The sequence below is a fragment of the Trichoderma aggressivum genome (assembly GCF_033847375.1).
Source record: "Trichoderma aggressivum f. europaeum strain CBS 100526 chromosome Unknown scaffold_047, whole genome shotgun sequence".
Taxonomy (NCBI): domain Eukaryota; kingdom Fungi; phylum Ascomycota; class Sordariomycetes; order Hypocreales; family Hypocreaceae; genus Trichoderma; species Trichoderma aggressivum.
Window position 1 is genome coordinate 158077 of NW_026946413.1, and position 24380 is coordinate 182456.

The window sequence follows — 24380 nt, forward strand, 5'->3', positions numbered from 1 at the left end:
GTGTTGTCAGCCGACAGTGGTAGTATTGACATTACGGCTCTAGAATCAAATACATTTAATACCGTTGAGATGATCATTCTTTTCTTCTATCCAGGGATATCGTTATCGTAAGACGTCAGAGAAACAAATACAGGCGGCGACGAATCCATCGTGCAGCAGGTCTACAATACCCCAAGCGCTGCTCGTCCCTTTTTAATCTACCATCTAGTAAATAAATCCATGTGCCAACTCCGGTTGTACTCCGTCCAATGAGAAAGTGTGGTCGTTCATCTACAGTCTCGACGTCTTAGGCTTCCAGCCCTCTTCCATGGCAATCAGCTCGGCCGCCCGCTCACCAATGGCCAGCACCGTAAGCATGGGGTTGATGGAGGGCATCTCGGGGAACACGCCGGCGTCGGCAATGCGCAGCTTCTTGATGCCTCGGACCTTGAGCTCGTGATCCACGACAGCTGTCTCGTCCTTGGCCACATCGCCCATCTTGGTGGTACCGGCAGGGTGGTAGACAGTGTGGGCGGCACGGCGAGCGTATTCGCTAATCTCTTCGTCCGTCTGCACTTTGGGGCCGGGGGCGACCTCTTCCTTCAGCCACTCCTTGAAGGGGCTTTGCTCGGCAACTTTGCGGGCAGCCTTGATTCCAGCGACAAAAGTGGCGGCGTCGTAGCCTTCGGGGTCGGTAAAGTACCGGAAATCCAGGGCCGGCTTCACTGCCGGATCGGCAGAAGTCAGGTAGATGCGGCCGCGAGATCGAGGCCGGGGGATGTTGGGAGTCATGCAGAATGCATAGCCGTCGCGGATCCTCGGATAGCCCAGGCGCTCAGTGTTGAGCGTGAAGGGAATCTGGTAGCAGTGCATCATGATGTCGGCGGCATCTCCGTCCTTGCCGGCAGCGTTGGTGGGTTCTCGGCGGATAAAGACACCGGCGTCCGAGTCCATGGTGGTCTGGTTGGCGGGAACTGGCGTGTTGAGCTCCCACATGATGATGGTCTCTGGGTGGTCAAGCAGGTTCTCGCCAACACCGGGAATATCTTTGACGACGGGAAGTCCTAGGCCCTCGAGTTGCGAGCGAGGCCCAAGGCCAGAGTGAAGCATCAGGCGAGGCGTGTCGACAGCACCAGCGCAAAGGATGATTTCCTTGCGGGGCTTCAGCACCGTTTTCTCGCCCGACGCCAAGTGCAGAACAATACCACTGGCAACATCCTTCTCCACCAAAACCTTGGAGACGTGAGCCTCGGTCAGGATGGTCAGGTTTGGCCGCCGCTCCTCGCCACGCAGGATAGGGTGGATGTAAGCGACAGAGGCGCTGCTTCGGCGGCCGTTATCCGGGTTGTACGAGACGTTGAAGAAGCCCGCACCCTGTGTGAGCTGGCCTCTCTCGCGAATCTCGGTGTTGAAGTCGTCAATGACGGGAATGTCGAGAGCAGAGGCACAGGCCTGGACCCAATCCTTGCACAGCTGGTTGCGATGACGGGCGTGGACAGGCTGGAACGTGTTGCGAAGGTTATCAATGTGACGAGTCACATTCTCAAAGGTCCAGCCTTTGCAGCCCTGAGCGACCCAGCGGTCCATGTCGTGACGAAAAGGGCGGAAGGAAATGAGCGTGTTGTGTGACGAACATCCTCCAAGAACCTTGGCACGAGAATGGCGGATATGGCTGTTGCCCATGGGCTGCTCTGTCGTGCCGTAGTCGTAGTCCAGCTCGCCGCCCAGCAGGCTCAGCCATTCTCTCAGATTGAGGACGTGGTTGAGGTTAAAGTCGGAGGGACCAGCCTCGACGAGAAGAATGCGGCGCTCGGGCAGATAGCTGGAGAGCCTGGAGGCAATCACGCAGCCCGCAGTGCCTCCACCAACGATGATGTAGTCAAAGGCAGAGCTGCCATTGCTAGGAAGGGAGCGGGTAGTCATGGTGTCGTAAAGGTTGGAGAAGATGGAAGAAGGGGGATGTCTTGTGGGGAGAGCAAGTCTTTTATGGTCTACTCTGGCTGCGGCGTTGTCCTCAAAGTATAAAACGCACGCATGGAAGCCAAATTCAGATCTGGGTTCACAGCGTCAACTTGAGTTTTGAAACAAAGCTTCGTTGTCTATTTCCCAAGGCAAGGCTGCAATGAAAACGATGTCTGTATCCAGCAGAATCAGTAGCCTCAAGTTCAGGTGGACAGTGTGACAGGAAGACGGCGATATTTATGAGCACAACGGAACAGGCTGACTCGCCTCGAACTCGTACATGTTGCGCCAAAAGCCACCTCCACGGTACGAACAAGACCAAATCCGCCATTGACGCTAACGGGCACGGCTGGCAACGGACTCGTCACAGAGAAGCAATGGCTTGTTTTCGAATGTTTGCGGTGGAGTCTGCAATCAGGAGGAGTGAGTGAGCCGGTGGGCTGAGGCGGACGGAGTCGTTGCCTCATTTGCTCGTCCAACGCAGCCAACAGAAACACGCGAGAAAAAAAAGAAGAATCTGACGCCTTTGCCCAATCGAATCGATCTTCAGGGCTCCTGTCAAAAGGAGCCGCTGGCTTGGCTGTGGCACGGCTGGCGTCTTGGGCACAGTGTGTCGTGCTGGGGATGACGTCAAGGGATGCTGCCACTCTTGCAGTATTCCCACCGCTTGGCCGAGGATTCCTGTACGAGTACATGCGAGTACATGATCTTATGCCAAGAGTGACATTTGCGTGGGCTGTGGATGGGCAAAGATGGACTCGTCGCAAATCCGTTGCGGGGGAGAGGCTGGCGGTTGTGCTGTTTAGAAGCCTTTTCGAGCGTTGGCTGGTGAAGATCATGACTATTTCGAGGCGTTTGCTTAGCTGATTGATGCAGGAGGGCGGAGTGGAGCGTGGAACGAGAGGCGGGGCTAAGTTGATCCGGGCAGTAAAGCGGGAGCTGATTGGCTGGGGCCGGGATATGGATAACGATTGGTGGAGATGTGGGCCCAATCGCCCCACTTGACATGAGTACGTATCCATGTACCTTGCAGTGAGCCTCGCAAGCCTCGAGTCGAGTCGTTCTGCATCGAAAAGGCATTTGCTTGTGCTATCAGAGTTTTTTTTGGCTTGTGGTCGGAACAATTATTGTTACGGTGGCTGCATCATCTTTTACAAGCGCAGTCCGGGCTGTACTGTACTAGCAGAATATGGTCTCAACTGTTAGTAATAGTGTGGCATCAGGCGGTCTGTTGGTTTCTTCAGCTGAACTGACGGTGTTGATGCATCTTGGTGATTAACACGAGACTCCGGATCCGAGCCACCCTATACTTAGTATCATCACCACGACAAAGTTCTTGTTCGATGTCCAGATTATACCAATACACTACCTGTTCATTGTAACATCATTCACATCCATATACACACCATCTTATGATTCCCTTCTCCTTTTCGTACACGTCAAATATCCGCATCAATGGCAGGCCTCGGCCTCTCCTGACCGATCGTGCATCCACTCGCATCTTTTGCCAAGCCGCTCCGGCTCAATCGTCTCGGAGCCCCCACCGCCGGACCGGGATCATTGGCATCTCTCACTTTGCAGGATCCATCAGTGACGTATGGCGGGATTCTTGTGTCTCTTTTTCTCTTTTTCTTCTCCTGTACTCCCTACAAGGACATACTCCGTAACTTGGTCCCCATCATCTTACGACTGGTTGCCGGATGCAGGTAAATGCTCTCACGGCCGACAGTAGCGTGTCTTAGCAGTCGCTTCGCCCCAGCGTCTTCACCCCACAGCGGCCTGTAATGCAAACGGCGTCCCTGACAGGCGAGACAGACGGAATACAGTGTTGATTCCGTAAATGGCACCAACAATGGCCGACTTGTCATGTCCTGGGCTAGTACTCGTAACTGTCGCCGTCGTGGCGGTGGAGTGGTTGGCACATGTACTCGTACTTGTAAAATGTCTTGCTACTAGACCAACGGAGTTCCCCGTGCCTTGTGCTGGTACCTGTTGGAGCCAAGATGGACGTCACTGTCCAGCTCCCAACTTCAACTCGACAACACCAAACTTGAAGCTTCAAGGTGTCAATCAATCACAATCCCGTGACAGAACATCGAGTCCATCATGACCTTTTCAAAAGAGATTCACACCTTCCACTCGGGAAAACCCCAACCGCAATCCTCGGGGTCGCACACCTTCCAGTCTCTCGATCCCAGCACCGCCAAACCACTGGCGAACATCTTCACCACAACACCGTCGCAGCTCAACGACGCCGTTTCATCTGCTCACAAGGCATTCCCAACATGGTCGCAGACGCCCGCTCCCAAACGCGCCGCCATTCTGCTTCGCGCTGCCGCCATCCTGAGGGAGCGAAACGATGCCCTCGCCCGCACGGAGATGCTGGACACGGGCAAGGCTTGGTCCGAGACTTCGACCGTCGACGTGGTGACTGGCGCCGATGTCCTCGAGTACTACGCACACTTTATTGCCAATAGCCAGCCCGGACAGCACACTACCCTGCGGCCAGATGCCTACGTCCTCACCAGCCACGAGCCTCTAGGGGTTTGCGCGGGCATTGGCGCCTGGAACTACCCCATTCAGATCGCTCTGTGGAAGTCTGCTGCCTGTCTCGCCGCCGGAAACTGCATGGTCTACAAGCCTAGCGAGGTGACGCCTCTCCACGGAAACACATTGGCCGAAATCTACGTCGAAGCCGGCCTGCCACCTGGAGTGTTCAACGTCGTCTACGGCGATGGCGCCAGCGTGGGTGCTCCGCTCGTCGCCCACCAAGGCATCGCCAAGGTCAGCTTCACAGGCCAGGTCAGCACAGGTAGCAAAGTCGCCAGCGAGGCTGCCAAGGGCATGAAGGGCATCACCATGGAGCTTGGTGGCAAGAGCCCGCTCGTCGTCCTCCCCGATGCCGACGTCGACGAAGCCGCCGACATTGCCATGGCAGCCAACTTCTTCTCCACCGGACAGGTCTGCACAAATGGCACCCGCGTCTTTGTCCCCGATACGCTGTTGTCGCGCGTGGAAGAGGCTCTCGTCAAACGCTGCCGCGAGGGCATCCGCATGGGCTTGCCCCAAGACGAGACGACGAATTTCGGCCCCGTCGTCAGCGCCGCTCACCGGGACAAGGTCAACATGTACATCCGCCACGGCAAAGAAACCGACAAGGCCAAGGTTTTGTACGACGGTGCCGTCGACGCGCAGAAGAACAAGCCCACGCCCGACGGATACTGGGTCCCGCCAGTCATCTTCACCAACTGCACCGATGATATGCGGATCGTGCGCGAAGAAATATTCGGCCCCGTCATGGCCGTCCTGCCGTACAAGACACAGGGCAAATCCCAGGAGGAGTGGCTCCCCGAGCTCATTCGCCGCGCAAACGACACCAAGATGGGTCTGGCGGCCGGCGTCGTTGCCACAGACCTGAGTCTGGCGCAAAACGTGATTCGAGAATTGCAAGCCGGCATTACCTGGATCAATACTTGGGGCGAGTCTCCAGCCGAGATGCCCGTGGGCGGATGGAAAATGAGCGGCGTTGGCGTGGAAAATGGATTCGAGGGCATCATGGCGTATATGCGGGTCAAGAGCACGTTGGTCCAACTGGGCAAGGGGGCAACAAAGGGCCTGTTTGCCAAGCTGTAGATTGATCTTGGGCATCGTTTTCACGAGATGGCGTTATCATGGACAAGGATGTAAAAACTGGGAGTATATAGCAGTTAGACTAGCGATTTGTTACAGCCCATTTTGACGTTGCTCTGACTCTTCTCCAACAAGCAAAATATTAAACCGCCATGGTCTGTGTCGAAATGTGCTGTCATTGCCAGTATGGTCCTTTATAAGGGTGGTGTTTCGTTACGTTGTCAGACTTGGGATGGTGCCAACGCCATGATGCCGAGTCGGACTTTCGACTAGAGACAGGATAGTCCATTGGGCCACAGAGTAGCTAGGATGTATGGGATCGTGTGTATATTGTGTAGGTCTCTATCTGAACGAGGGTTTAAGCCTCCCAACTTGGACAAGTCCCTACCAGTGTATTTCAGTGTCCATGGTCGCATCATGCTGAAGAAAGAAACCATGTAGGTCCTCATTGTCATTTGGAAATTATAACGCAACTCCCTAAACAAGTTATATTCAAGTGATTGTATGCGGTATCAGAAAAACACAAATTCCATTTATGAAATGTATGTAGGTGCATCTATGCCCGGTGATTATGATCTAGATTGAATGATGCCCATATCCCGCTTACGATCCCAAGTAATTCTCCGTCTTTGCCATTATTTCCATCTTCCCCATCGTCTCATCATATCCCCTATTACTTCTTCAGCGCCTTGATTCCTTCCTTGAGGTCTTCAATCTCCGTCTTCATAGAGGTGACAACGTCCGCCGTAACCTTCATAAACATGTGCGTCTGTTGGCGCATCTTGGCCATCTCTTCTTTCAAGTCGGCAATTTCCTTTTCCACATCCACTTTAGCCGTCGAGCCGCTGGGAACCCCTGGCAAAGTCATTTGCATCAAGACGCTGTCGAACTCGAAATCATCTTCTCGCGTGGAAGATCGCTTCGTCGGGATATCGCCAGTGGGATCGGCCGCTGGACGTTTCTTACCACGTCTATCGGATTGCCGTGCAGTCGAACAAGTTGACGCGGCAATCGTTGCTGGCTTCAAAAGCGGCGATGTGGCGCGATTCGAAGCTGTGTCTCGAGGCGCAATTGTCGCTGGCTTCGTCTTCACCGTTGCTTCAGTCGCAGTTGCGTTGGGTTGTTTGCTGTCGGGCTGTTTGTCGTTCCTGGCTCTCGACTTGCGGTAGATGGTGGGAGTGTTCTTCAGGCTTGGCCACATCCCCCTGTACTCCCTGCCCTTTCTTGTATCGGTGTCGAAGACTCGGGGTCGGATGGTGTCGGGATATGCGGCCATGTAATCGCTGGTATGGTCCACCGTATCGACAACAAATCCCTTTGCGCGGAGTTTATGCACATATGACTGTGGCAGGCTCTTGTACATTGCCTTGAGCATCAAGAAGATGGGCCATGTGTTTGTCTCATCCTTTCTGGTCAGGCCACGGTACAGTCGATGCTTAGTGATAGTTTGGCGTGCGGATAAAGAGAGGGCAAATTGCTTGGTAATGATGAGGTGCCTCATCTGTTCTTGCGTGTTTTCGTCCATTTGCGATGCTTGTTCCCAGTATGCTTGTACGCACGCAATGCCGTCTGCGAAATCTTGGTCATCTTTGCCGAGGTCTAGGCTCGCGATGGTCAGCTCGCGAGGCACGAGTGTTCCATTTGGAATGTCGGCATTGGGTAGCTTTTGGTCGACGCCTTGTTTCAAATCGATGCCCGCAACGCTGGGCTCACGGGAGGTGAGTGTCGTCTCTGCTGTGGCAGCGTCGGGTAAGCCTTCGTCGTTGTCGTCAATCTCCGGCTTCAAGCTCGTAACGCTGGGCTCATGGGAAACGAGTGCTGTATCTGTATCTGCTGTGACCGCGTTGAGTGTATCCCTGTCTTCGTTAATCTCCAGCTTCAACCCCGTGATGCTGGGTTCGCGAGGGGCGAGTCTAGCATCCGTCATCATGGCGGCGTTGGTAGGTGGCACGAGATGCCTGAGAGAGGAGAGAGGTGAGAAGAGAGAGAGAGAGAGAGAAAAGGTTTAAATCGTGATTCTCACACGCATAGCACGCGTAGGTTTCTCCTTCGTGACGCGTCAGCGAGTATGTGGTGAGCGCCAGCAGAATTTGAACCGTCCGACAGCTGCCAGATTACTGAATAGAGAGGTGACCAAGAAGAACAAGATACCGTCAAACACCATCCGCCATCGCAAAGTCTCTTTTACCTCTACTTACAAATGGCAACCCATGGATGGCACCGCTAAGCGTATCTTCTACCCTCTGCCCAACATCGAAACGAACAACCCGAGACTCGATATAACAACGTGCGTTTGCCCTTACGAGAAGAACGACGGCCAAGAGACGCCGGCCTCACATGGCGTTCTCTTTTGATGCATTGGCATTACGACCTCATACCGTCGTTTAGCCATCGACATACGAGCAACTCCACAAGTCTGTGTGGTTCAAACGCACACCCTCTTGGATGCTTTGGTTGTGGCAGATCCATGGATGTTCACGCAGCCATCTACCTCGTCAGATTCTCGCGCTTATCCTTCCCCCAAGTAGGTCCAGACTGCTGACTCCCATTGTGTTATGGAATAGACCCAGCCATCGAGTCGTCGCGCATGTCTGTCGAACGCGTACCTTTTAAAGACTGGCCTCTTTTGGTGACATATTCCTCTACATCAATAGTCACGCTCGGTCCTCTATTAGGCCATGTTCATTGACGAACTGGATGCCACTGCTGGTCCCGATTTCACTGCCAGCGGTCGAGACAAAAGCGACCGACCGACACCTTTCTGCTGAGCTCAGAGGCGAAGATGGCGTGTATTGCGAACGGGTTGGGGCGTCCTGGGCTTCAAATTATCCTGCTACCGACAGTAGCGAGGTCGAAATTTGAGTCAACAAGTCCATTTGATCGCGTCCAGCATTGTTTCTCTGTCGACTGTAGCACAACCTTGGTGTCCTTTGTACGACCATTACATTTCAGACATTTGCAACGGCCACGACAAACAATGTGGCCATTCTATCCATCATCACATTGTGGGATGCTACCCGTGGGCTGGATGCACTGGCTCTTCTGCAGTCTTCAGGTAGTATCTATCTGCAAATACTAGACGGGTTGAATAGCGGTCAACAGCAACAGTCAGCTTGTGTCCAATGTTTCTGGGATTTCACCACTCATGCTAATGTCAAAAATGTAATTGGCAGATGCGTCTTGTATACCATAGTCAAAGGGCACGCGGTTGCTGAATCCTATCGTCTGTGTAGAGGCGCGTTGCCCTCAACAGTATGATCTATTAACATCCTGGTGCTTCGCTTTCGCGGGAAGACGTGTGGCCCTCTTGCTCGGTCGAATTACACTGGCTCGTCCAGGTGCAGCTCGGTGAATTCAAATTGCTCGTCGGTGAGAGCTGTGCTTTGCCACAGGGATGCTTCGTACTCCGATGGCCAGCGCCATCCCGGTGTATACTGTCTGCTCCCGTATTTCTCTAGGGCGCGGTCATCTAGAAAAGAAGCATAATTAGAGCAGCTCCAGACCAATGCCCAATAGGGCACCTACATTGGTGGATAACACCAAAACCATCTTCCTCATTGCTCTCTCCAAGAGGGATGTCGACGGTAAAGCCCAGCCCAAAAGTGCGGTCAATCTTTCTTGATTGCAGAGAGACGACCTTGTCAGTTGACGGAAGTTGAATCGAGAAGCGCAATAAACACTTGTGAGATTTAGGTCCGATATCGCTACAATGTGTTGCCCCGGATGGGGGCTGGATCAAAAGCCTAAAGGAGGAACTCTACCGGGGGGTAGACGCGGCGTCATGACGGTATAGCCCGATGGCTAAAGGACTTGGTTGTGTGGAAAATATATCGATCGATAGGGTCGGCTTCTGGAATGTCATGGGAGTCTAGGCACATCAATCACAGATAAAGTCGGCAATCTCCTTGGCCACTCCGGCTCCAGATGCCCTGGGAAGTTCATTAAAACTGGCGAGATAAGACGTTAAGCTTACCGAGACAAAGGGAGCCCGGAACATGAATGGCCACAGGCGATGCCCAAGCAGAGACCTGATGATGACGGAAGAGAAAAGAAGAGCAAATGGGAGCATGATGGCAAGATGGCAAGAAAAAATGATTGTTTATATGGGAAAGGGATTTTTTTTCTTTGTGCAACAGTCGCCACTTGCCCGTCAATTCACTGTGCTCCTTATCGACCAACAGTTGTTTATTTACCATTTGTGTTATATTCAGGTAGTCAAGGGCGCGTAAGGTGGCAGGGAGTTAAAATATACGCCGTAGTGTCCAGTGGAATCGATACTGAACGCGTCCAATGCCGGGATGGCCATAAGCTGGCACCTTGGAACCAGAGACACAGCGAAAAAGCTGCTTGGAGCTGTAGCTTGCATACAGAGGTAGATGTTGAAGATGGTATTCTTGGTCAAGCCCCCATCATAAGCCCTCTTTCACACCACTCCAACTTGTTAGAGAGGGATATTGGCCGGAGAATCAGCGATGGAGACTTTACGCGGCCGTGAACGAGCATCCTCTCAGAGTTACACCAGTGACAAAGAGGAAGAGGATCGTCCAAGGAAACGGCGAAAGATTCATGGCCTGAGGTAGAAGGAGAAACAGAAAAGCAGAGGGTACACTAGGAAAGTAGATGAACCTCCGCCTCGTGGGACGTTGTGAGTAACTCTGACAGCAACTCGAACGCCAACAACATTGTGAATTTGAACAAAGCTTGAGGCGGATCGTGAACCAATTCAACAAAGTCATCTTCCAGCAAAGGGAACCACAAGCTCTAGTTGACTAGTATCAAACTAAGAGTAAAATGTCTCAATGTTGCCGTGCCTGGGGACTCCCGATGTCGAGTACAGAGGCCATAACGTAATAAAATCAGCAACCGCTCCCAAGAGACACACGATCAGAGACGTCAAGTATCTGGCTCGCCATCATCTTGCTTGCCAATAGTTCATGCGGATGTGCATAGCAATGATCTTTGCCAGTGTCGCTTAAGCTATGGAGAAATCGGAGAGGCGGCCGAAGTGCTCGAACGGCCTAGAGATACGGCGCATCATAGAACAAGCCATAAAGGCTGAGAATCAGGCGATGAAGGAAACGCCTGTTTGCTGCTAGTAAATGCGGGATGCTCACGAGGGACGCAAAGATAATTGCCAGTATCGACAAAACCACCCGTAACAGCAAAGTCAAAGTCAGGCTCTGTTTCAAATCCAACACCGACGCTATCCGCGTTGCTCTCTGGGGAAGTGTAACGATCACTTCCTCTCTAGAGGGTTCTAGTCAAGGCGCTTGCTGTAATTTCATTGTCATCAGTAGAGAAAAAGAAGTTGCCCTCAATAATTTATGCAAGACGCTACCAATAGAGATCAACCTGCGATGCGATGGTACAAGTGTGCTCAGAAGTCTCAAACTATTAGACTGATTGGTTCGCAGTGGGTATTATAACAAGATACAGAAACGTGAGCAGCACGTAAAGGGAAGCAAACTGTTGACTTCAGCTTTGGTGTCGTTGCGAGATTTTGCGTCAGGGCTAAGCTGTAATACTCAGACACGTGTTTCTCTCACGGCCGCAGGTATCAACAAAGGGCCAGGCTTTGTCGCTCGCGCTTAATTGTTGACAAGCAACTGCCGCTCGAGAGTGTTGAAAGTAGGCTCTTGCGGCCATCTTGCTAACAGTCGGGTGCTCGAAATACTAGCCAAGGCCAAAGGCGCACTCATGGACAAAAGAGCGCGTATGCGCATTGTCTGGCGTGAAGATGCAAGCATCAAGATCAAGATATTCCAAAAGGATAAAGTGTCTGCCTCAGTGCGAATATCTCGAGCAGGGAAGAACCGAGAAGGCCGGTAAAGCCATTCTGTCTGCAGCTCCTGTTGCCCGGCGAAACGTCTGGCTGTGAGGGCGTTCTTGAGGGCAATACCGGCAGCGGCTCGGATGGAGCTCTCTGCTTGTTTGTTTGCGAGTTTTCGCTGTTTGTTCGGCCAACTTCTCTGAACTCATCCTCTCGTCGTTTTCAGCCACGGCCGTATCCGTAAAGCTACCGACGTCCTTGGAGATTCTGGGTACGATACGGCATCGGCCAAGTGGATTCACAGCCATGGCACTGAAGTCGAGAAAGTTGCAGCTGTGCGAACTGTCGTACATATAGATGTCTGAGTCTCAGGTCGACTATACTTAAGATTGTAATCCTTATAACTACTGGGTACGGAAATATCGGCCTAGCATTTGGGTTACTTGAAGTGGAGTTGTTTGGGGGGGTAAATTGGTAATGACTTTGACGGCACTTTCGTTGAGAACGCTAGAGCGGAGATGCGAAGGGTGATCATCAAATGGCGCCCCGAGTCCTTTAGTTTCAGGTTCTGCCTCCCTCGCTGTCGCGGCTGTCGAAATACTGCTTGGGTTTTTAGTCGGATGAAGCGTCCAGGGAGAGGCCTTGATGCACCAGAGGCCTTGGGTGAGGAGTGAGGTGCTGCATAAACGAAGACTTGTTGGACGCACTCCGTCCATCGGTAGAAGAGGCCAGGGAGTGTCTGTCTTGGCCCATGGAGCCACGCAGATGGGGAGGGAGTGCCCGGCTCGACGACGCCTCCGGGGCAGAGTACTCGGAAGGGGGGCTTCCATCAATAATGGAGGCCACTTGGCCATCTTCCAAGCCAAGCCATGAATATCAAGTAACAGGACCTCGGGGGCCTGATTTATAGTCAGTGTATGCCACCATTCGCGGTGGAGGCTGGACACAGATGCGCAAGGCGCAGCTGATACTGGAGAAGCTGGGAGACGAGGCTTGAAGGGAGAATCCAGTGCTGATGCTCACTTTATTGCATGAAGTTATAGTGGCTTTAGAGATGTAGCTGACGATGGTGCAACCCCTGAGGGTCGCTCGGGTACCGGTGTGCAAGGCGAAACATGAGTTACCGAAGAGCAGCAACTTCGTCTAGACATAGTGAGAGTCGTGCAAATTGATGCATCTACGGAATACTTATGCAGAGGACCTTATCTAAAGAGGTATTTACCATCAAAGATTGTATTAGTCCGTAATAGTTAATTATCGTTCTTTTCAATAATGTAATTACCGGGATGCGAGCCCATAAGAGTGCGGGCCCGCACAAGCTGCTCTTGGATCCACGCATGCTGTTCAACTTCAAGTAGCTAAGCGAAGGGCGAACCATGGCTTTATGAGAAAATATACAGGAGTTGGCTGAGTGGATCCAAAGTATGCCAAGGTCCCTGGGAAATGGCATACTTAATGTATTTATTCTGTGACAAGAGTCCGCTATAACTCTGGTTATTGGCGGGCTCGTTCTTGACACTGAGGTAATAATGGCTTGGGAGCAAAATGGTTGAATTGGTGAAGTCGTGGAGTGTCCCTATGTGGATATGGTTTCCAAGGAAGAAAGGGGTACTTTTGTAGATAAAGTTGACAATGTGCTGAACATTTTTCCAAATAAACGAATGAGTGTTAGTTGGGACGTCTAAATTACCGGCGCTTAGCTCAAGATACCCCAGCAGCACTCTAAGCGTTATCACACAATAGATTCTCCAGGTATTCTAGATTGAGGCGATCTGCACGGATAGGTAAACGTCAAAGGCTCCGGAATATGTTATTATAGGAGGCCTGCAGTCTGGGATATAATCGAATTCCTTTGGTTGCCAGTGAGTCGGGACTCTACTGACCTATGCCTTGAGTCTTGTATTGACAGTTGAGGCTTTTGCCAATAAATTCGCCAACTTATCTTCTGCAGATGGTCTAGACAAATATATGTTATTGAACTCGTGATGGAGATTCGTGACATTAATGCTGATTATATTGAGTTATTAAAAGCGGCGGCGTAGAAGAGAGTAATATAGTTAAGGAGAGGTTCTAGTTATTACAAAAGGAATAAGTAGCTAGGGGGTATATAATAACTATATTTATCTTTAACCTTTTTAAAATAAAGGGAAACTTATATTTTTTTATATAATAATTCTTAGTTATAACTAGCTTTTTAGTAGTAATATTAATAATACTCCCTAGCTTTATAACTTTATTATATTTTTTTTCCTTAAATTATTAATAAATTACTTTTTTTTAAAAAAATATACTTTTATATAATTTTTTATAATTATTTTTAAGTTTCTTTTATAAAATATTATTAAAATATCAGCCTTAGTTTATTATAATATAAGTTATAATAAAGCTTAATTATAAATAAAAATCTTATATTTAACTTTATAATAATAAAAAGTATAATTTTTAAAAAAATAAAAATAAATTATTATATAAAATTTATTTATTATAGTATAAAAGTAAGCTTTAATATTTTTTTATTACTATATTTTAAAAATTAATATAAGCTATTATAATAATAATTATATTTATAATATAATTAAAAATTAATAAATATATTATACTTTTTTTTAAATTACTTTTACTTTACTAAAACTTTACATAAGCTTTATATATATAAATATTATATATTTTATTATAATAAATAAAAATTAAGTATAATAGTAAATTACTATTATAATATATTAAGTATATTTTTTTTACTTTTTAAATTTATTTTATTAAAGCTTTATTTATACTTTTTTTAAATAATAATAATAAATACTTTTATAAGACTATAGCTATTATTAATATTATAGCTATAATTATAGTGGCTATTTTGGTGCTCTTTAGAGCTTTATAGCTAGCCTATAGCGCTAGCTACAGCTATTTCCAATTAACTATCCCCTATAGCCTTCTATAACCCACTATAACCTTAATTATAACTATACTTAATCTATGATTTTACAACCTACCCTATAGCTTATAAGCAATTGCCTATTTAGGCTTAGCTTCCTACCTATCTTAATAGCCACTGCTTAATTAAGTATAGCTTATTTAGTAACTATAAGCTCCCTAGCTTACAGAAGGTTATAGTACCTAAAAGCCCTATAATAGCTAACTTCCGAAAATCCCAAAACTAAATCAAATTTCAAAAGACCCACTTTTATCCCAATTTCAGCCAATTAGAATACTAGAATCCTGCTTATATAAGCGTTTTTAGTTAATTAAATTACTTGAAAAAGCGGGTCTCTAAGATTATAAGGGGGGAGCCTTAACTTAATAAGAGTTATTAAGTTATAATAACTCATTAAATAAGTTATCTTTAGCTAAGCTATAAATAGTAATTACTACTTATTAGTAAAATATTAAGCTTTTTACCTTAATAATTTTTTTTTTCTAAAACCTGTGTAATAATTAGTAATAATTATATATTCTAATTATTTTTTAGTATATAAAATTATTAATAAACTAGGAGAATAAAATTACTTAATAACCTTTAAGTTTAATTACTTAGTAAGTTATTATTAGCTAGTAATAATAATAATAATAATAATAATAGCGCTATTATTATTTATTAATAAATACTACTTTAGAATTATAAGTAATTATTTATTTTTTAAAAGTATATAGCTATTATTACCTATTATAAAAAAGGTTTATTATAATAAAATAATAAAAACTACTAGTATTTTACTATAATTAGATTTTTAAGTAATATATTTTATTAACTAAGTTATAAAAAAAAATATAATTATAAAGTTTATTATTTTAACTTTTTTTACTTAAGTAAGTAATTAATATATTAATATTAATAGTAATTATATAAAAATTATTAATATTATTTTTACCCTTAATATTCCTTAATATTATATTAAAAAATACTTATAATAGTTATTTTAATATTATTTTATAAATAATTAATTTTTCCTTATTATTATTATTATTAACTAATAAATTAGTAATACTGTTTTTTATTAATAAATTATAAGGTAGTTTTATTATAAAGGGAATAAGTATAAAAAGTATATTTTATTTTAAAAATAAGTACTTTTTTATAAAAGTAATATTAATTTTTATTATAAAGAATATTATAAGTATTTTACTTACTTTAGCTATAGTTAATAATATTATAAAATTAAATATTACTTTAAAAATTAACTTTTTTTAAAACTTAATTTTTTTTTACTTTTTTATACTTTTAGCTTATTTATTAATAAATATATTATTTTATTTACTATAGCTAAAAATAAAACTTTTATTACTACTTTTATATTACCTACTACCTTAATTACTTATTTTCTCTAAGTTAATATTATTTTTATTAATTAAGAAAACCTTTATTTATTAATAAATTTTAAATATAACTAAAATAGTATTATAAAATATAATAAGGCTAAGCTATTAATATTATTTTAATAAAATAAAATTAATTAGTAAAAAGTTATATTAAAACTTTATAAATAATAAAAAGTAGGAAGTTAAAGGCCTAGTATTAAAAGCTATAGTTAATAAATTAACTAAGATTATTTACTTACTAATACTTTAAAAAGTTAACCTATAAGGTTTTTATTATTAATTATAAGTAAATAATACCTTAAATAATAAAAAAGCCCTTAAATACTTATATATTTTAATAAAAGATTTTTTATAAAAAAAGAATAAAAAAATAATAATATTAAGTTTAAGTAAATAATAAACTAAGGCTTATTAATCCTTAGCTAGGTAATTAAAAAAAAAAGATTATAAATAGCTAAAATAATTTACTAATTAATTATATTACCCCTTATTTTTATTTTCTTTATTAGGTTTAAATTTTTTTAAAAACTTTAAAAATAAATAAAAAAATAAAAAATAAAGTTATTATTAATATTACTACTATTATAATAAAAATATATTATTAAATAAGTTAAACTTATTAATTAAGTACTTAAGTATTAAATTTTAACTAAAAGTAGTAGGCTTTTTTTAACTAAATATAAATAAATTTAATAATATATTTTATAAAAGCTAATTTTATTTTTATAAAAATATTTATTTTTTTATAAATATACTTAAGGATTATATAACTATAGGTTATTAATATAATATTTATAAAAATATAGTTTTTTTATTATAAGGTAAAGCTTTAAAATAATATTATATATAATTATTAAAAAATACTATTTAAAAATATAAAATAAAACCCTTCTTTTACTAATAAATAAAAGCACTAAAGTCTTAATTTTAAATAAATATTAACTATATATAAAAAAAACTAAAGTTATTATAATATAACTTTAATATATATTAATAAAGTAAGTAAGTTTATACTTTTATTATAAAAGTTATATACTTAGCTAGGTTATATAGTTTTAATAATAATTAAGTAGTACTTTTATAAATATAAAATTACCTTAATTTATAACTTTATCTAAAGGTAACTAAATCTAATTAATAAGTTAAGCTATATTAATAGTTTAATAACTTAAATAATAAAGCGTTAATATAAAAGAAGTAAATTACTACTTTTTAATTTAGTAAGCTTAATACTTATATATAAAATAGTAGCTATAAAAATAACTACCTATAGGGATAATTATATAATTATTTAATATAAAATTATAAAGCCTTTAATTATAATTAATTACTTATTAATAGGCTATAGGATAATATAAAACCTGTTTTTAATTTTTAATAAGTTAATATTTTTATAATTTTTAAAAAATAAAAACCTTTAGAAAAAAATAAAATATAATTTAAAAAGTATAAAAGATAAATAAAGTAAGCTAATATAATATAAAAGGGAGATTTAAAACTTTTAATCTTAGTAAATAATAAAAATACTTTATAATATTATAATAATAACCCTAAGTATAAATTAGTTAATAATATTATTAAGATAAATAAAGTAAACTTAGTTAATTTTAGTAAGGTAAATATTAGGTTTTTTACTAAGCTAAAAACTAATATAATCTTAACTTATTTATAATAATTATAATACTACTTTTATTACCTTTTATTTAATAATAATAATATTTTATAATATTACTTTTAATTACTAAGGGAATATAAAAGGGCAGTCCCTTAGCTTAACTAATTAAAGTATTAAATATATTAAATATAATTTACTACTTATTAAGTATTATTTAATTACTTAAGATTAATAAAATATTATTTTTATAAATTACCTTTATTAATAAAAAATAAACTAATTATATTAGTATAATTAATATATAAGGGTATAGGGCTTTATAATTTTATATTATATTTATATACCTTATTTAATATATATACTAAGCTTAATCTTTAAAATATAATTATATAGGCTATTATAAACCCTAAGTATTTAACGCTAATAATAAATAAAAAGTAAATATCTTAATAGCTTAGTATAATATTTAAGAATATTCCGCTTACTTTAGTAAAAGGATTTAATAGTATTATTACCCTTAAATAATAAGTTATATTTAGTATTTATTTTTATAATAAAATACTTACTAATAGTAAATATAAATAAATATTAGTAATTATATAAGCCTAGATTACCCTAGATTTAAGTTTTTCTTTATTACTTAGTACTTAATAACTCTATCTCTATAGGGTTAAACTAAACTTTTATTATAAAATAATAACTATAGGATTATATTAAAACTTAGTATTACTAATATAAATCTATTATTATACTTTAGTAAGGACTTATTATAAAATAATAATAACTATTATAGTAATTATATTACTATAAGTAATAGTAAAAATACCTATTTATAATACTAAATTACTAATTAATAAAATATTTACTTTTATACTTAAATATAATAATATACTTTATACTTTAGTAAATATTAATATTTCTTTTATAGTATTAATTAACTTTAATAAAGTATTAGTTTAAGTTAAATATAATACTTATTTAAGAATAATAATTAAATATAAATATAATATAGTATATACTTATTATATTAGTATTAACTAAGTATTAATAAAGGCTATAATAGTTTTTAATTTTATAATAATAAATAAAGTTTATAAAATATATTAAAGGGTAATTTTATAATAAATAAGATTTTTTAATAAGCTAATTACCTTAATAAAATAAAATACCTTAGGTTATTAATAGGTAATTAATATAAAATATAAGCCTAGCCCTTTAATAAAAAAAAAGGTTACTCCTTAGCCTTAGGGAATAAACTATCCCTTTTTAAGTATTTACTTAATTATAATAAAAGAAAAAGTTACTTTAGAAAAAATCTATATAATAATACTAATTAATAAAATTACTTACTAATTTATAAATATTATTATTATTTATAATAATTAATAAAATTATAAAATATTATTAATTTTACTAAATAAGTAAATAAAAGTTTTATTAATTAATAATTAATAATTAGTAAAATTATATATAAAATTATATTTACTAAGAGAAAAGGATTATTACTTAGTAAAAAAAATATTTAATTTTTTTTATAAGTTAGGATAAATAAGCTAGACTAATTAACTTATACCTTTTACTACCCTAGTGTTTATAATTTAGAAAAAAGTTAATAATATTAATAAAGAAAAAGTAGTAATTAACTTATATAACCTTAATATAGTAATAATTTTAAATATATATCCTTTACTATATTAAGAGGAATTTATTATAGTATTAAAAAGTATTAAATTTATATTAGTAGTAAATATAAAGTTTTTTTTTTATTAATTTATAATATACTTAAATAATAAGTTAAAGCTTATATTAATAATATATTAGGGATTAAAAACCTTAAATATTATACTTATAGGATTTTATAATTTATTATTATATATATAATAATAAATTAATAGTAAACTTTTCTTATTTTATAATTTTATATAAGTATATATTAATAATATTATAATTTTCTCTTTAACCTTTAAGGCTTATTATAAGCACTTATACTAGCTTTTTTTATTATTTAAAAATAAAAGATTATACCTTTTATTAATAAAGTCTTTTTTTAAATACTCTTTAGTAATTTTATTAAGTTATTAAGTTAATAAAAAGGGGTTTTTTTTAATTAATACCTATGTTAAGGTATTATATAGGTAGGTATATCTAGGATTACTTAAATAATTAAAAAAATATTATACTATAATAAATTAAATCTAAATTTATATTTTATTATATACCTAAAAAATTACCCCCCTACTTATAATAAAAATATTATTATTAACTAATAATATATAATAAAGTTATTTAACTTTATTAATAAAAAGAAAAGGGTTTATAAGTTTAACTTTAGTACCTAAATATTAAATAAAAAAAGCTATTTTTAATCTACTTTAGGATAATTTACTATATTACCTATTACTTAAACTAGTTTACTTTAATAATAAATATTAACTTTTTATAAAAATTAATATTTTTAAGGAGTATAATTTTAGTATTATTTTTTTTTTATTATAAAGAATTATTTTATAATAATAAGTTAATAAATAGCCTAAAGTAAGACTATATTAATTATATTAGTTTTTAAAGTAAGCTTTTAATATTAGTAAAGAGAAATTATTAATTAATAAAACTTAAACTTACTTATTTTATTTAAGTAGTTATTAAAAATAAAATAATATTTTATAATACCTAGCTTTTAATTATTATTTTAATAAACTATATAGTATTAAGGCCTATTATTTAATAAAAATCTTTATTAATATTAAATATAATAAAAATAAATCTATATATTATTAATATTAGTATTTTCCTATTTTAATATAATCTAAAGGTATTATATATACTTAGTAAACTTAATATTCTCTTAGATATATTATTTAAATTAATATATATTAATAATAATAATCCTAAAGCTTAAGGTAAAATAAATAATATATTAAAGAATATTTTAATATTATTTAATAAAATTTTCTTAAGTATAAAAGTAGCTATATAACCTAATTTATATTAATAATTCCTTAAAGAATATTAAAAAAATTTAAAATATTTATAAATTATTAATTAAATAAAAGTAAATACTTTAATTAATAAAAATAGAATTTTAAACTAGCGGGGATTTATTTTTAAACTCTGCCTAAATAATATATTACTATATATAGCTTATAATAAAATATATAAATTATATATCCTTTATAATATAGTAAAGATAATTATTAGCCTTGCCTATAACCTATAGTATTTTAGTAAAATAAGAACTTATTATAAATTAATAATATTTACTTTTCTTAAAATATAATAATATATTAAAATATATATTTATTATTATAAATATAAATAATTTAAGTAGTCTTATTAAGCTATATTAAAAAACCTATATTTAATTATACTATTTATTATTCTTTATAAAATATAATACTTTAATTTTATATTATTTTTACTAATAGTATTATTAATATTATTAATATTTTAATAACTAAGATTTAAGGAGTTTAATATTATCCTTAATATTACCTATAAATTATTTAAAAAATATAGTATATTACTAAGGCACTTTATATACTTAGTAAAAGTATAAGCTAAAGTTATAGTTTTTTTTTAGCTTATTACTAACTAAAGACTATTAATAGTAATTATATTAAACTATAATAAAAATTAAATTAGTAACTTTTAAACTAAGTTTTTTAACTTTTTAAAAATATACTTTATTATAATAATAATATAATACTTAATTAAAAATAGTTAATTAAAGTTTATAAATATTATTATTAAGGCTATAATTTAATATTACTTTTTAGTTTTACTAAATAGCTATTAATTATTTATATTACTTATAATTTAATTATTACTAAATAATACTTTTATAAAATTTATTAAGTACTTATTAAATAAATTAATAATAGGCTTTTATTTTTAAATATTATTAATACTACTATATAAAGTATTAGTATTAACTATACTTAAAAATACTTTATTACTTAAATTCTTAAGAATACTAAGATAATATAAAACTTAAATAATAATAAATTTTATAAATACTAAATATAAGTAATAGTTTAATAAATATTACTAATAGCTTAAATTTTTAAAAAAAAACTAAGTTTACTTAAGACTTTATTATAAATATAAACTACTAAAATAATTATTAAAGTTTAAGTAGTAAAAGGTTAAATTATTAATTATTTACTAAAAAATTAATTTATATACCTTTTACCTTAATTTACTATTATATTAGAAAATTTATTTTATTATTTTAATTATATAATTAAAGTTAGCGCTAAGGGAAAATAACTTATTTAATAAATTATAGTAAAATATAATAAAGATATTATACCTTAAAGGTAATAATAAAAACTAAGAGTTATATAAAATTAAAAAACTATTAGCTAAATAAATTTTTTATAAATAAAAGTAATATTTAATTTAATAAGTAAAATAAAGTATAAAATTTAATAAATAATATAATAAAAATTTTTTAATAATTAATATAAAGGAATTAATAAATAAGTTTAATTTATAAAGCCTTATTTAATATTAGGGAGTATAAATATTATAAGCGCGCTATTAATAATAAATAAGATACTAGCTAGTAGTAATTCTGCCTAATACCTAGCTAATAAATAAGTAAATATATTATATACTATTAATATTATTATAATTTTCTTTATATTATTTTTTAATTTTTTTTTCCTTTTTTACCTTTACTTACCTTACTTTCCTAAGGCTTTTTATTATTATTTATACTACTATTTATTATTAATAATAAGTAATAATTATATTTATTATAATAACTTATATTAACCCTTACTTAAGACCTTAGTTATTTTTAAAATAAATTAAATATAAGTATATTTCTATTATATAAAGTTATATATATTATTTATATATTATAAAGGTTATTAAGGCTTATTAAAAATAGGCTATTAATATAATTATAAAAAACTAAGAATAATACTTTAAGTTAATTTAAAATAGTAAATTTATTAAGAAGGGATTAGCCCTTAAAGCCCTAAGTAACTATTAAGTTTATAAAAACCTTAATATAAAAGTAAGTTAAGTGTATTATATAATTCTTATAGTTATTTATTTAAAAAAGAAACTAAAAGTTTTTTAAGCTTACTTTATAATTACTTTTAAATTACTTAAAATTAATAATTTTACTATTAAATATTACTTTTATTATAAGGCCCCTTAAAAAAATTAAAAAAGAAAAAGTAGTAATATAATACTATAGTTAATTATTATATTACTTAGTAGTAATATAACTAGCTTATTTACTAAGAATTTCTTTAGTATTAGTAATAACTTTATAATAATATTACTTTTTAGTAATATTCCTTTATTATTATTTACTAATAGCTTAATATTTTTATTTATAAACTTAACTTTAATTACTAATTTTATAATATTTTTAATAACTTTAAACTTATTATTATTTTTAATTAATAACTTTACTATAATTATAGTAAAATACTAACTTAAGAAGTAACTCCTTAAATAAATTAAGAATATTAAAATAAAAATTAAGGAATTAAAATCTATTATAATATTAAAGCTTAATAATATTAATTATAAAATTACTTTATACTTTAAATTAGTTAAAAGTATATATAAGCTTTACTAAAAATACTTAGATAATATTAATATAAAAATTATATTTTCCCTTAACTAAATAATTAATAAGGTTAGTAATATAATAAATACCCTTAGACTTTATAAATTTTAAGTTAAGCTATATCCTTAATATAACTAAATAATTATTATTATTTAATAAACTTATAAGTAATTATTACTATTTAATAAATTTATAAAAAATAATAAAGTAAAATTAATTTTAGGATATTAGAATTTAATAATATTAAGAAGGAATTTATTTTTTTAAAACTATAAAGCTATAATACTAAAAACAGTGTTTTTTATATAATAGGGTAATTAACTTAATAAAAGTTATTAAGTTATAATAACTTACTTAATAAGTTATCCTTAGCTAAGTTATAAATAGTAGTTACTACTTATTAGTAAAATATTAAGCTTTTTACTTTAATAACCTTTTTTTTTTAAAACCCGCGTGATAAAATTTATTACCTTAATATATTATACTAAGGAATAGTATAAGGGTATTATTTTTCTATATAATTTAATTAACCTAAACACTTAAGAATATATTAGTAAGAGTTTTTTTAGTAAATTTATCTCTAGGGATTTTAATAAAACTATTTTTAATAAGCTTTACTATTAACTAGCCCTAAGGCTAATATTTTCTTTTATAATTTTTATTTTTTATTATAATAAAGGCTTTTAAAGTATAGTAATTTATATATAATATACTTATTATAGTATACTCTTAATTATAAAATAGCTAAAAAAGCAATAGTATAAAAAAAAAGGTTATTTATAAAAATATAATAGCTAGCTTTTTTTAACTTATTAACTAAGGAAAAAACTATAGCTTATATTAAAGCTAAGGTATTAAGGCCCTTTATACTTTTTTTTTTAAAAGGAATTAGTAAAAGTAATATATAAAATTTTTACTAAAGGAAATAGCTAGCTTAGGCTATAACTTACGCTTTAAAACTAATTAAAATTAGCTTTCTTTATATAATTATTATCTTATAAAACTTTCTTATATAATAGATTATATACTTATCTATAGCTATATTTATACCTAGGGTTTATAATATAGTTAATAAAGCTTATATATAATAAGATTATTATTTAACGCACTTAAAGCTTTTCCTAATAACTATAATTATAATTATTATAGGGTTAAAGATTTAAATTTACTATAGAATTTACTAAAACCTCTTATATAATATAAATTAAATAAAATTATAATTTAGCTATAATATTCTAGCTAAGGAAAGTTTTTAATAATCTTAAATATTAATTTCTTTATAAATTTTTATATAAATTAATATTTTAATTTATATATAAATCTTATTAACTAAAATAGGGCTTTATTTTAGCAGTAGCTTATATAAGCTAGCTAGCTAGGCTAAATTTATATATATTACCTATTCTTATATTAAGAAAATAAGTAGAAAATATTAAAAAAGTAATAATAGCGTTAGCAGTAAGGGATAAATAGCAGGAGCGTATTAGCTAACCTATAATAGCTTAAAATTATTATTC

The 24380-nt window shown here is 35.0% G+C and overlaps 4 protein-coding genes across 4 annotated transcripts; 1 reads left to right on the forward strand and 3 right to left on the reverse strand.

The window, feature by feature from the left end:
- Positions 1-270: 270 nt before the first annotated feature.
- Positions 271-1902, reverse strand: Triagg1_8962 (CAZyme family AA3; the record flags this gene model as incomplete). Its single annotated transcript, XM_062903866.1, has 1 exon — positions 271-1902. The coding sequence occupies one exon, from the start codon at positions 1900-1902 to the stop codon at positions 271-273; it is 1632 nt and encodes a 543-aa protein (XP_062752084.1).
- Positions 1903-4047: 2145 nt separating this feature from the next.
- Triagg1_8963 (uncharacterized protein) lies at positions 4048-5574 on the forward strand (the record flags this gene model as incomplete). The annotated part of the gene is made up of 1 exon (XM_062903867.1): positions 4048-5574. One exon carries the CDS (start codon positions 4048-4050, stop codon positions 5572-5574), a length of 1527 nt encoding a protein of 508 aa, XP_062752085.1.
- Positions 5575-6244: 670 nt separating this feature from the next.
- Positions 6245-7501, reverse strand: Triagg1_8964 (uncharacterized protein; the record flags this gene model as incomplete). The annotated part of the gene is made up of 1 exon (XM_062903868.1): positions 6245-7501. The coding sequence occupies one exon, from the start codon at positions 7499-7501 to the stop codon at positions 6245-6247; it is 1257 nt and encodes a 418-aa protein (XP_062752086.1).
- A 1390-nt stretch (positions 7502-8891) lies between these two features.
- Positions 8892-9640, reverse strand: Triagg1_8965 (uncharacterized protein; the record flags this gene model as incomplete). The annotated part of the gene is made up of 4 exons (XM_062903869.1): positions 8892-9040; positions 9097-9275; positions 9333-9439; positions 9545-9640. The coding sequence occupies 4 exons, from the start codon at positions 9638-9640 to the stop codon at positions 8892-8894; spliced, it is 531 nt and encodes a 176-aa protein (XP_062752087.1).
- Between the last annotated feature and the right edge of the window lie 14740 nt (positions 9641-24380).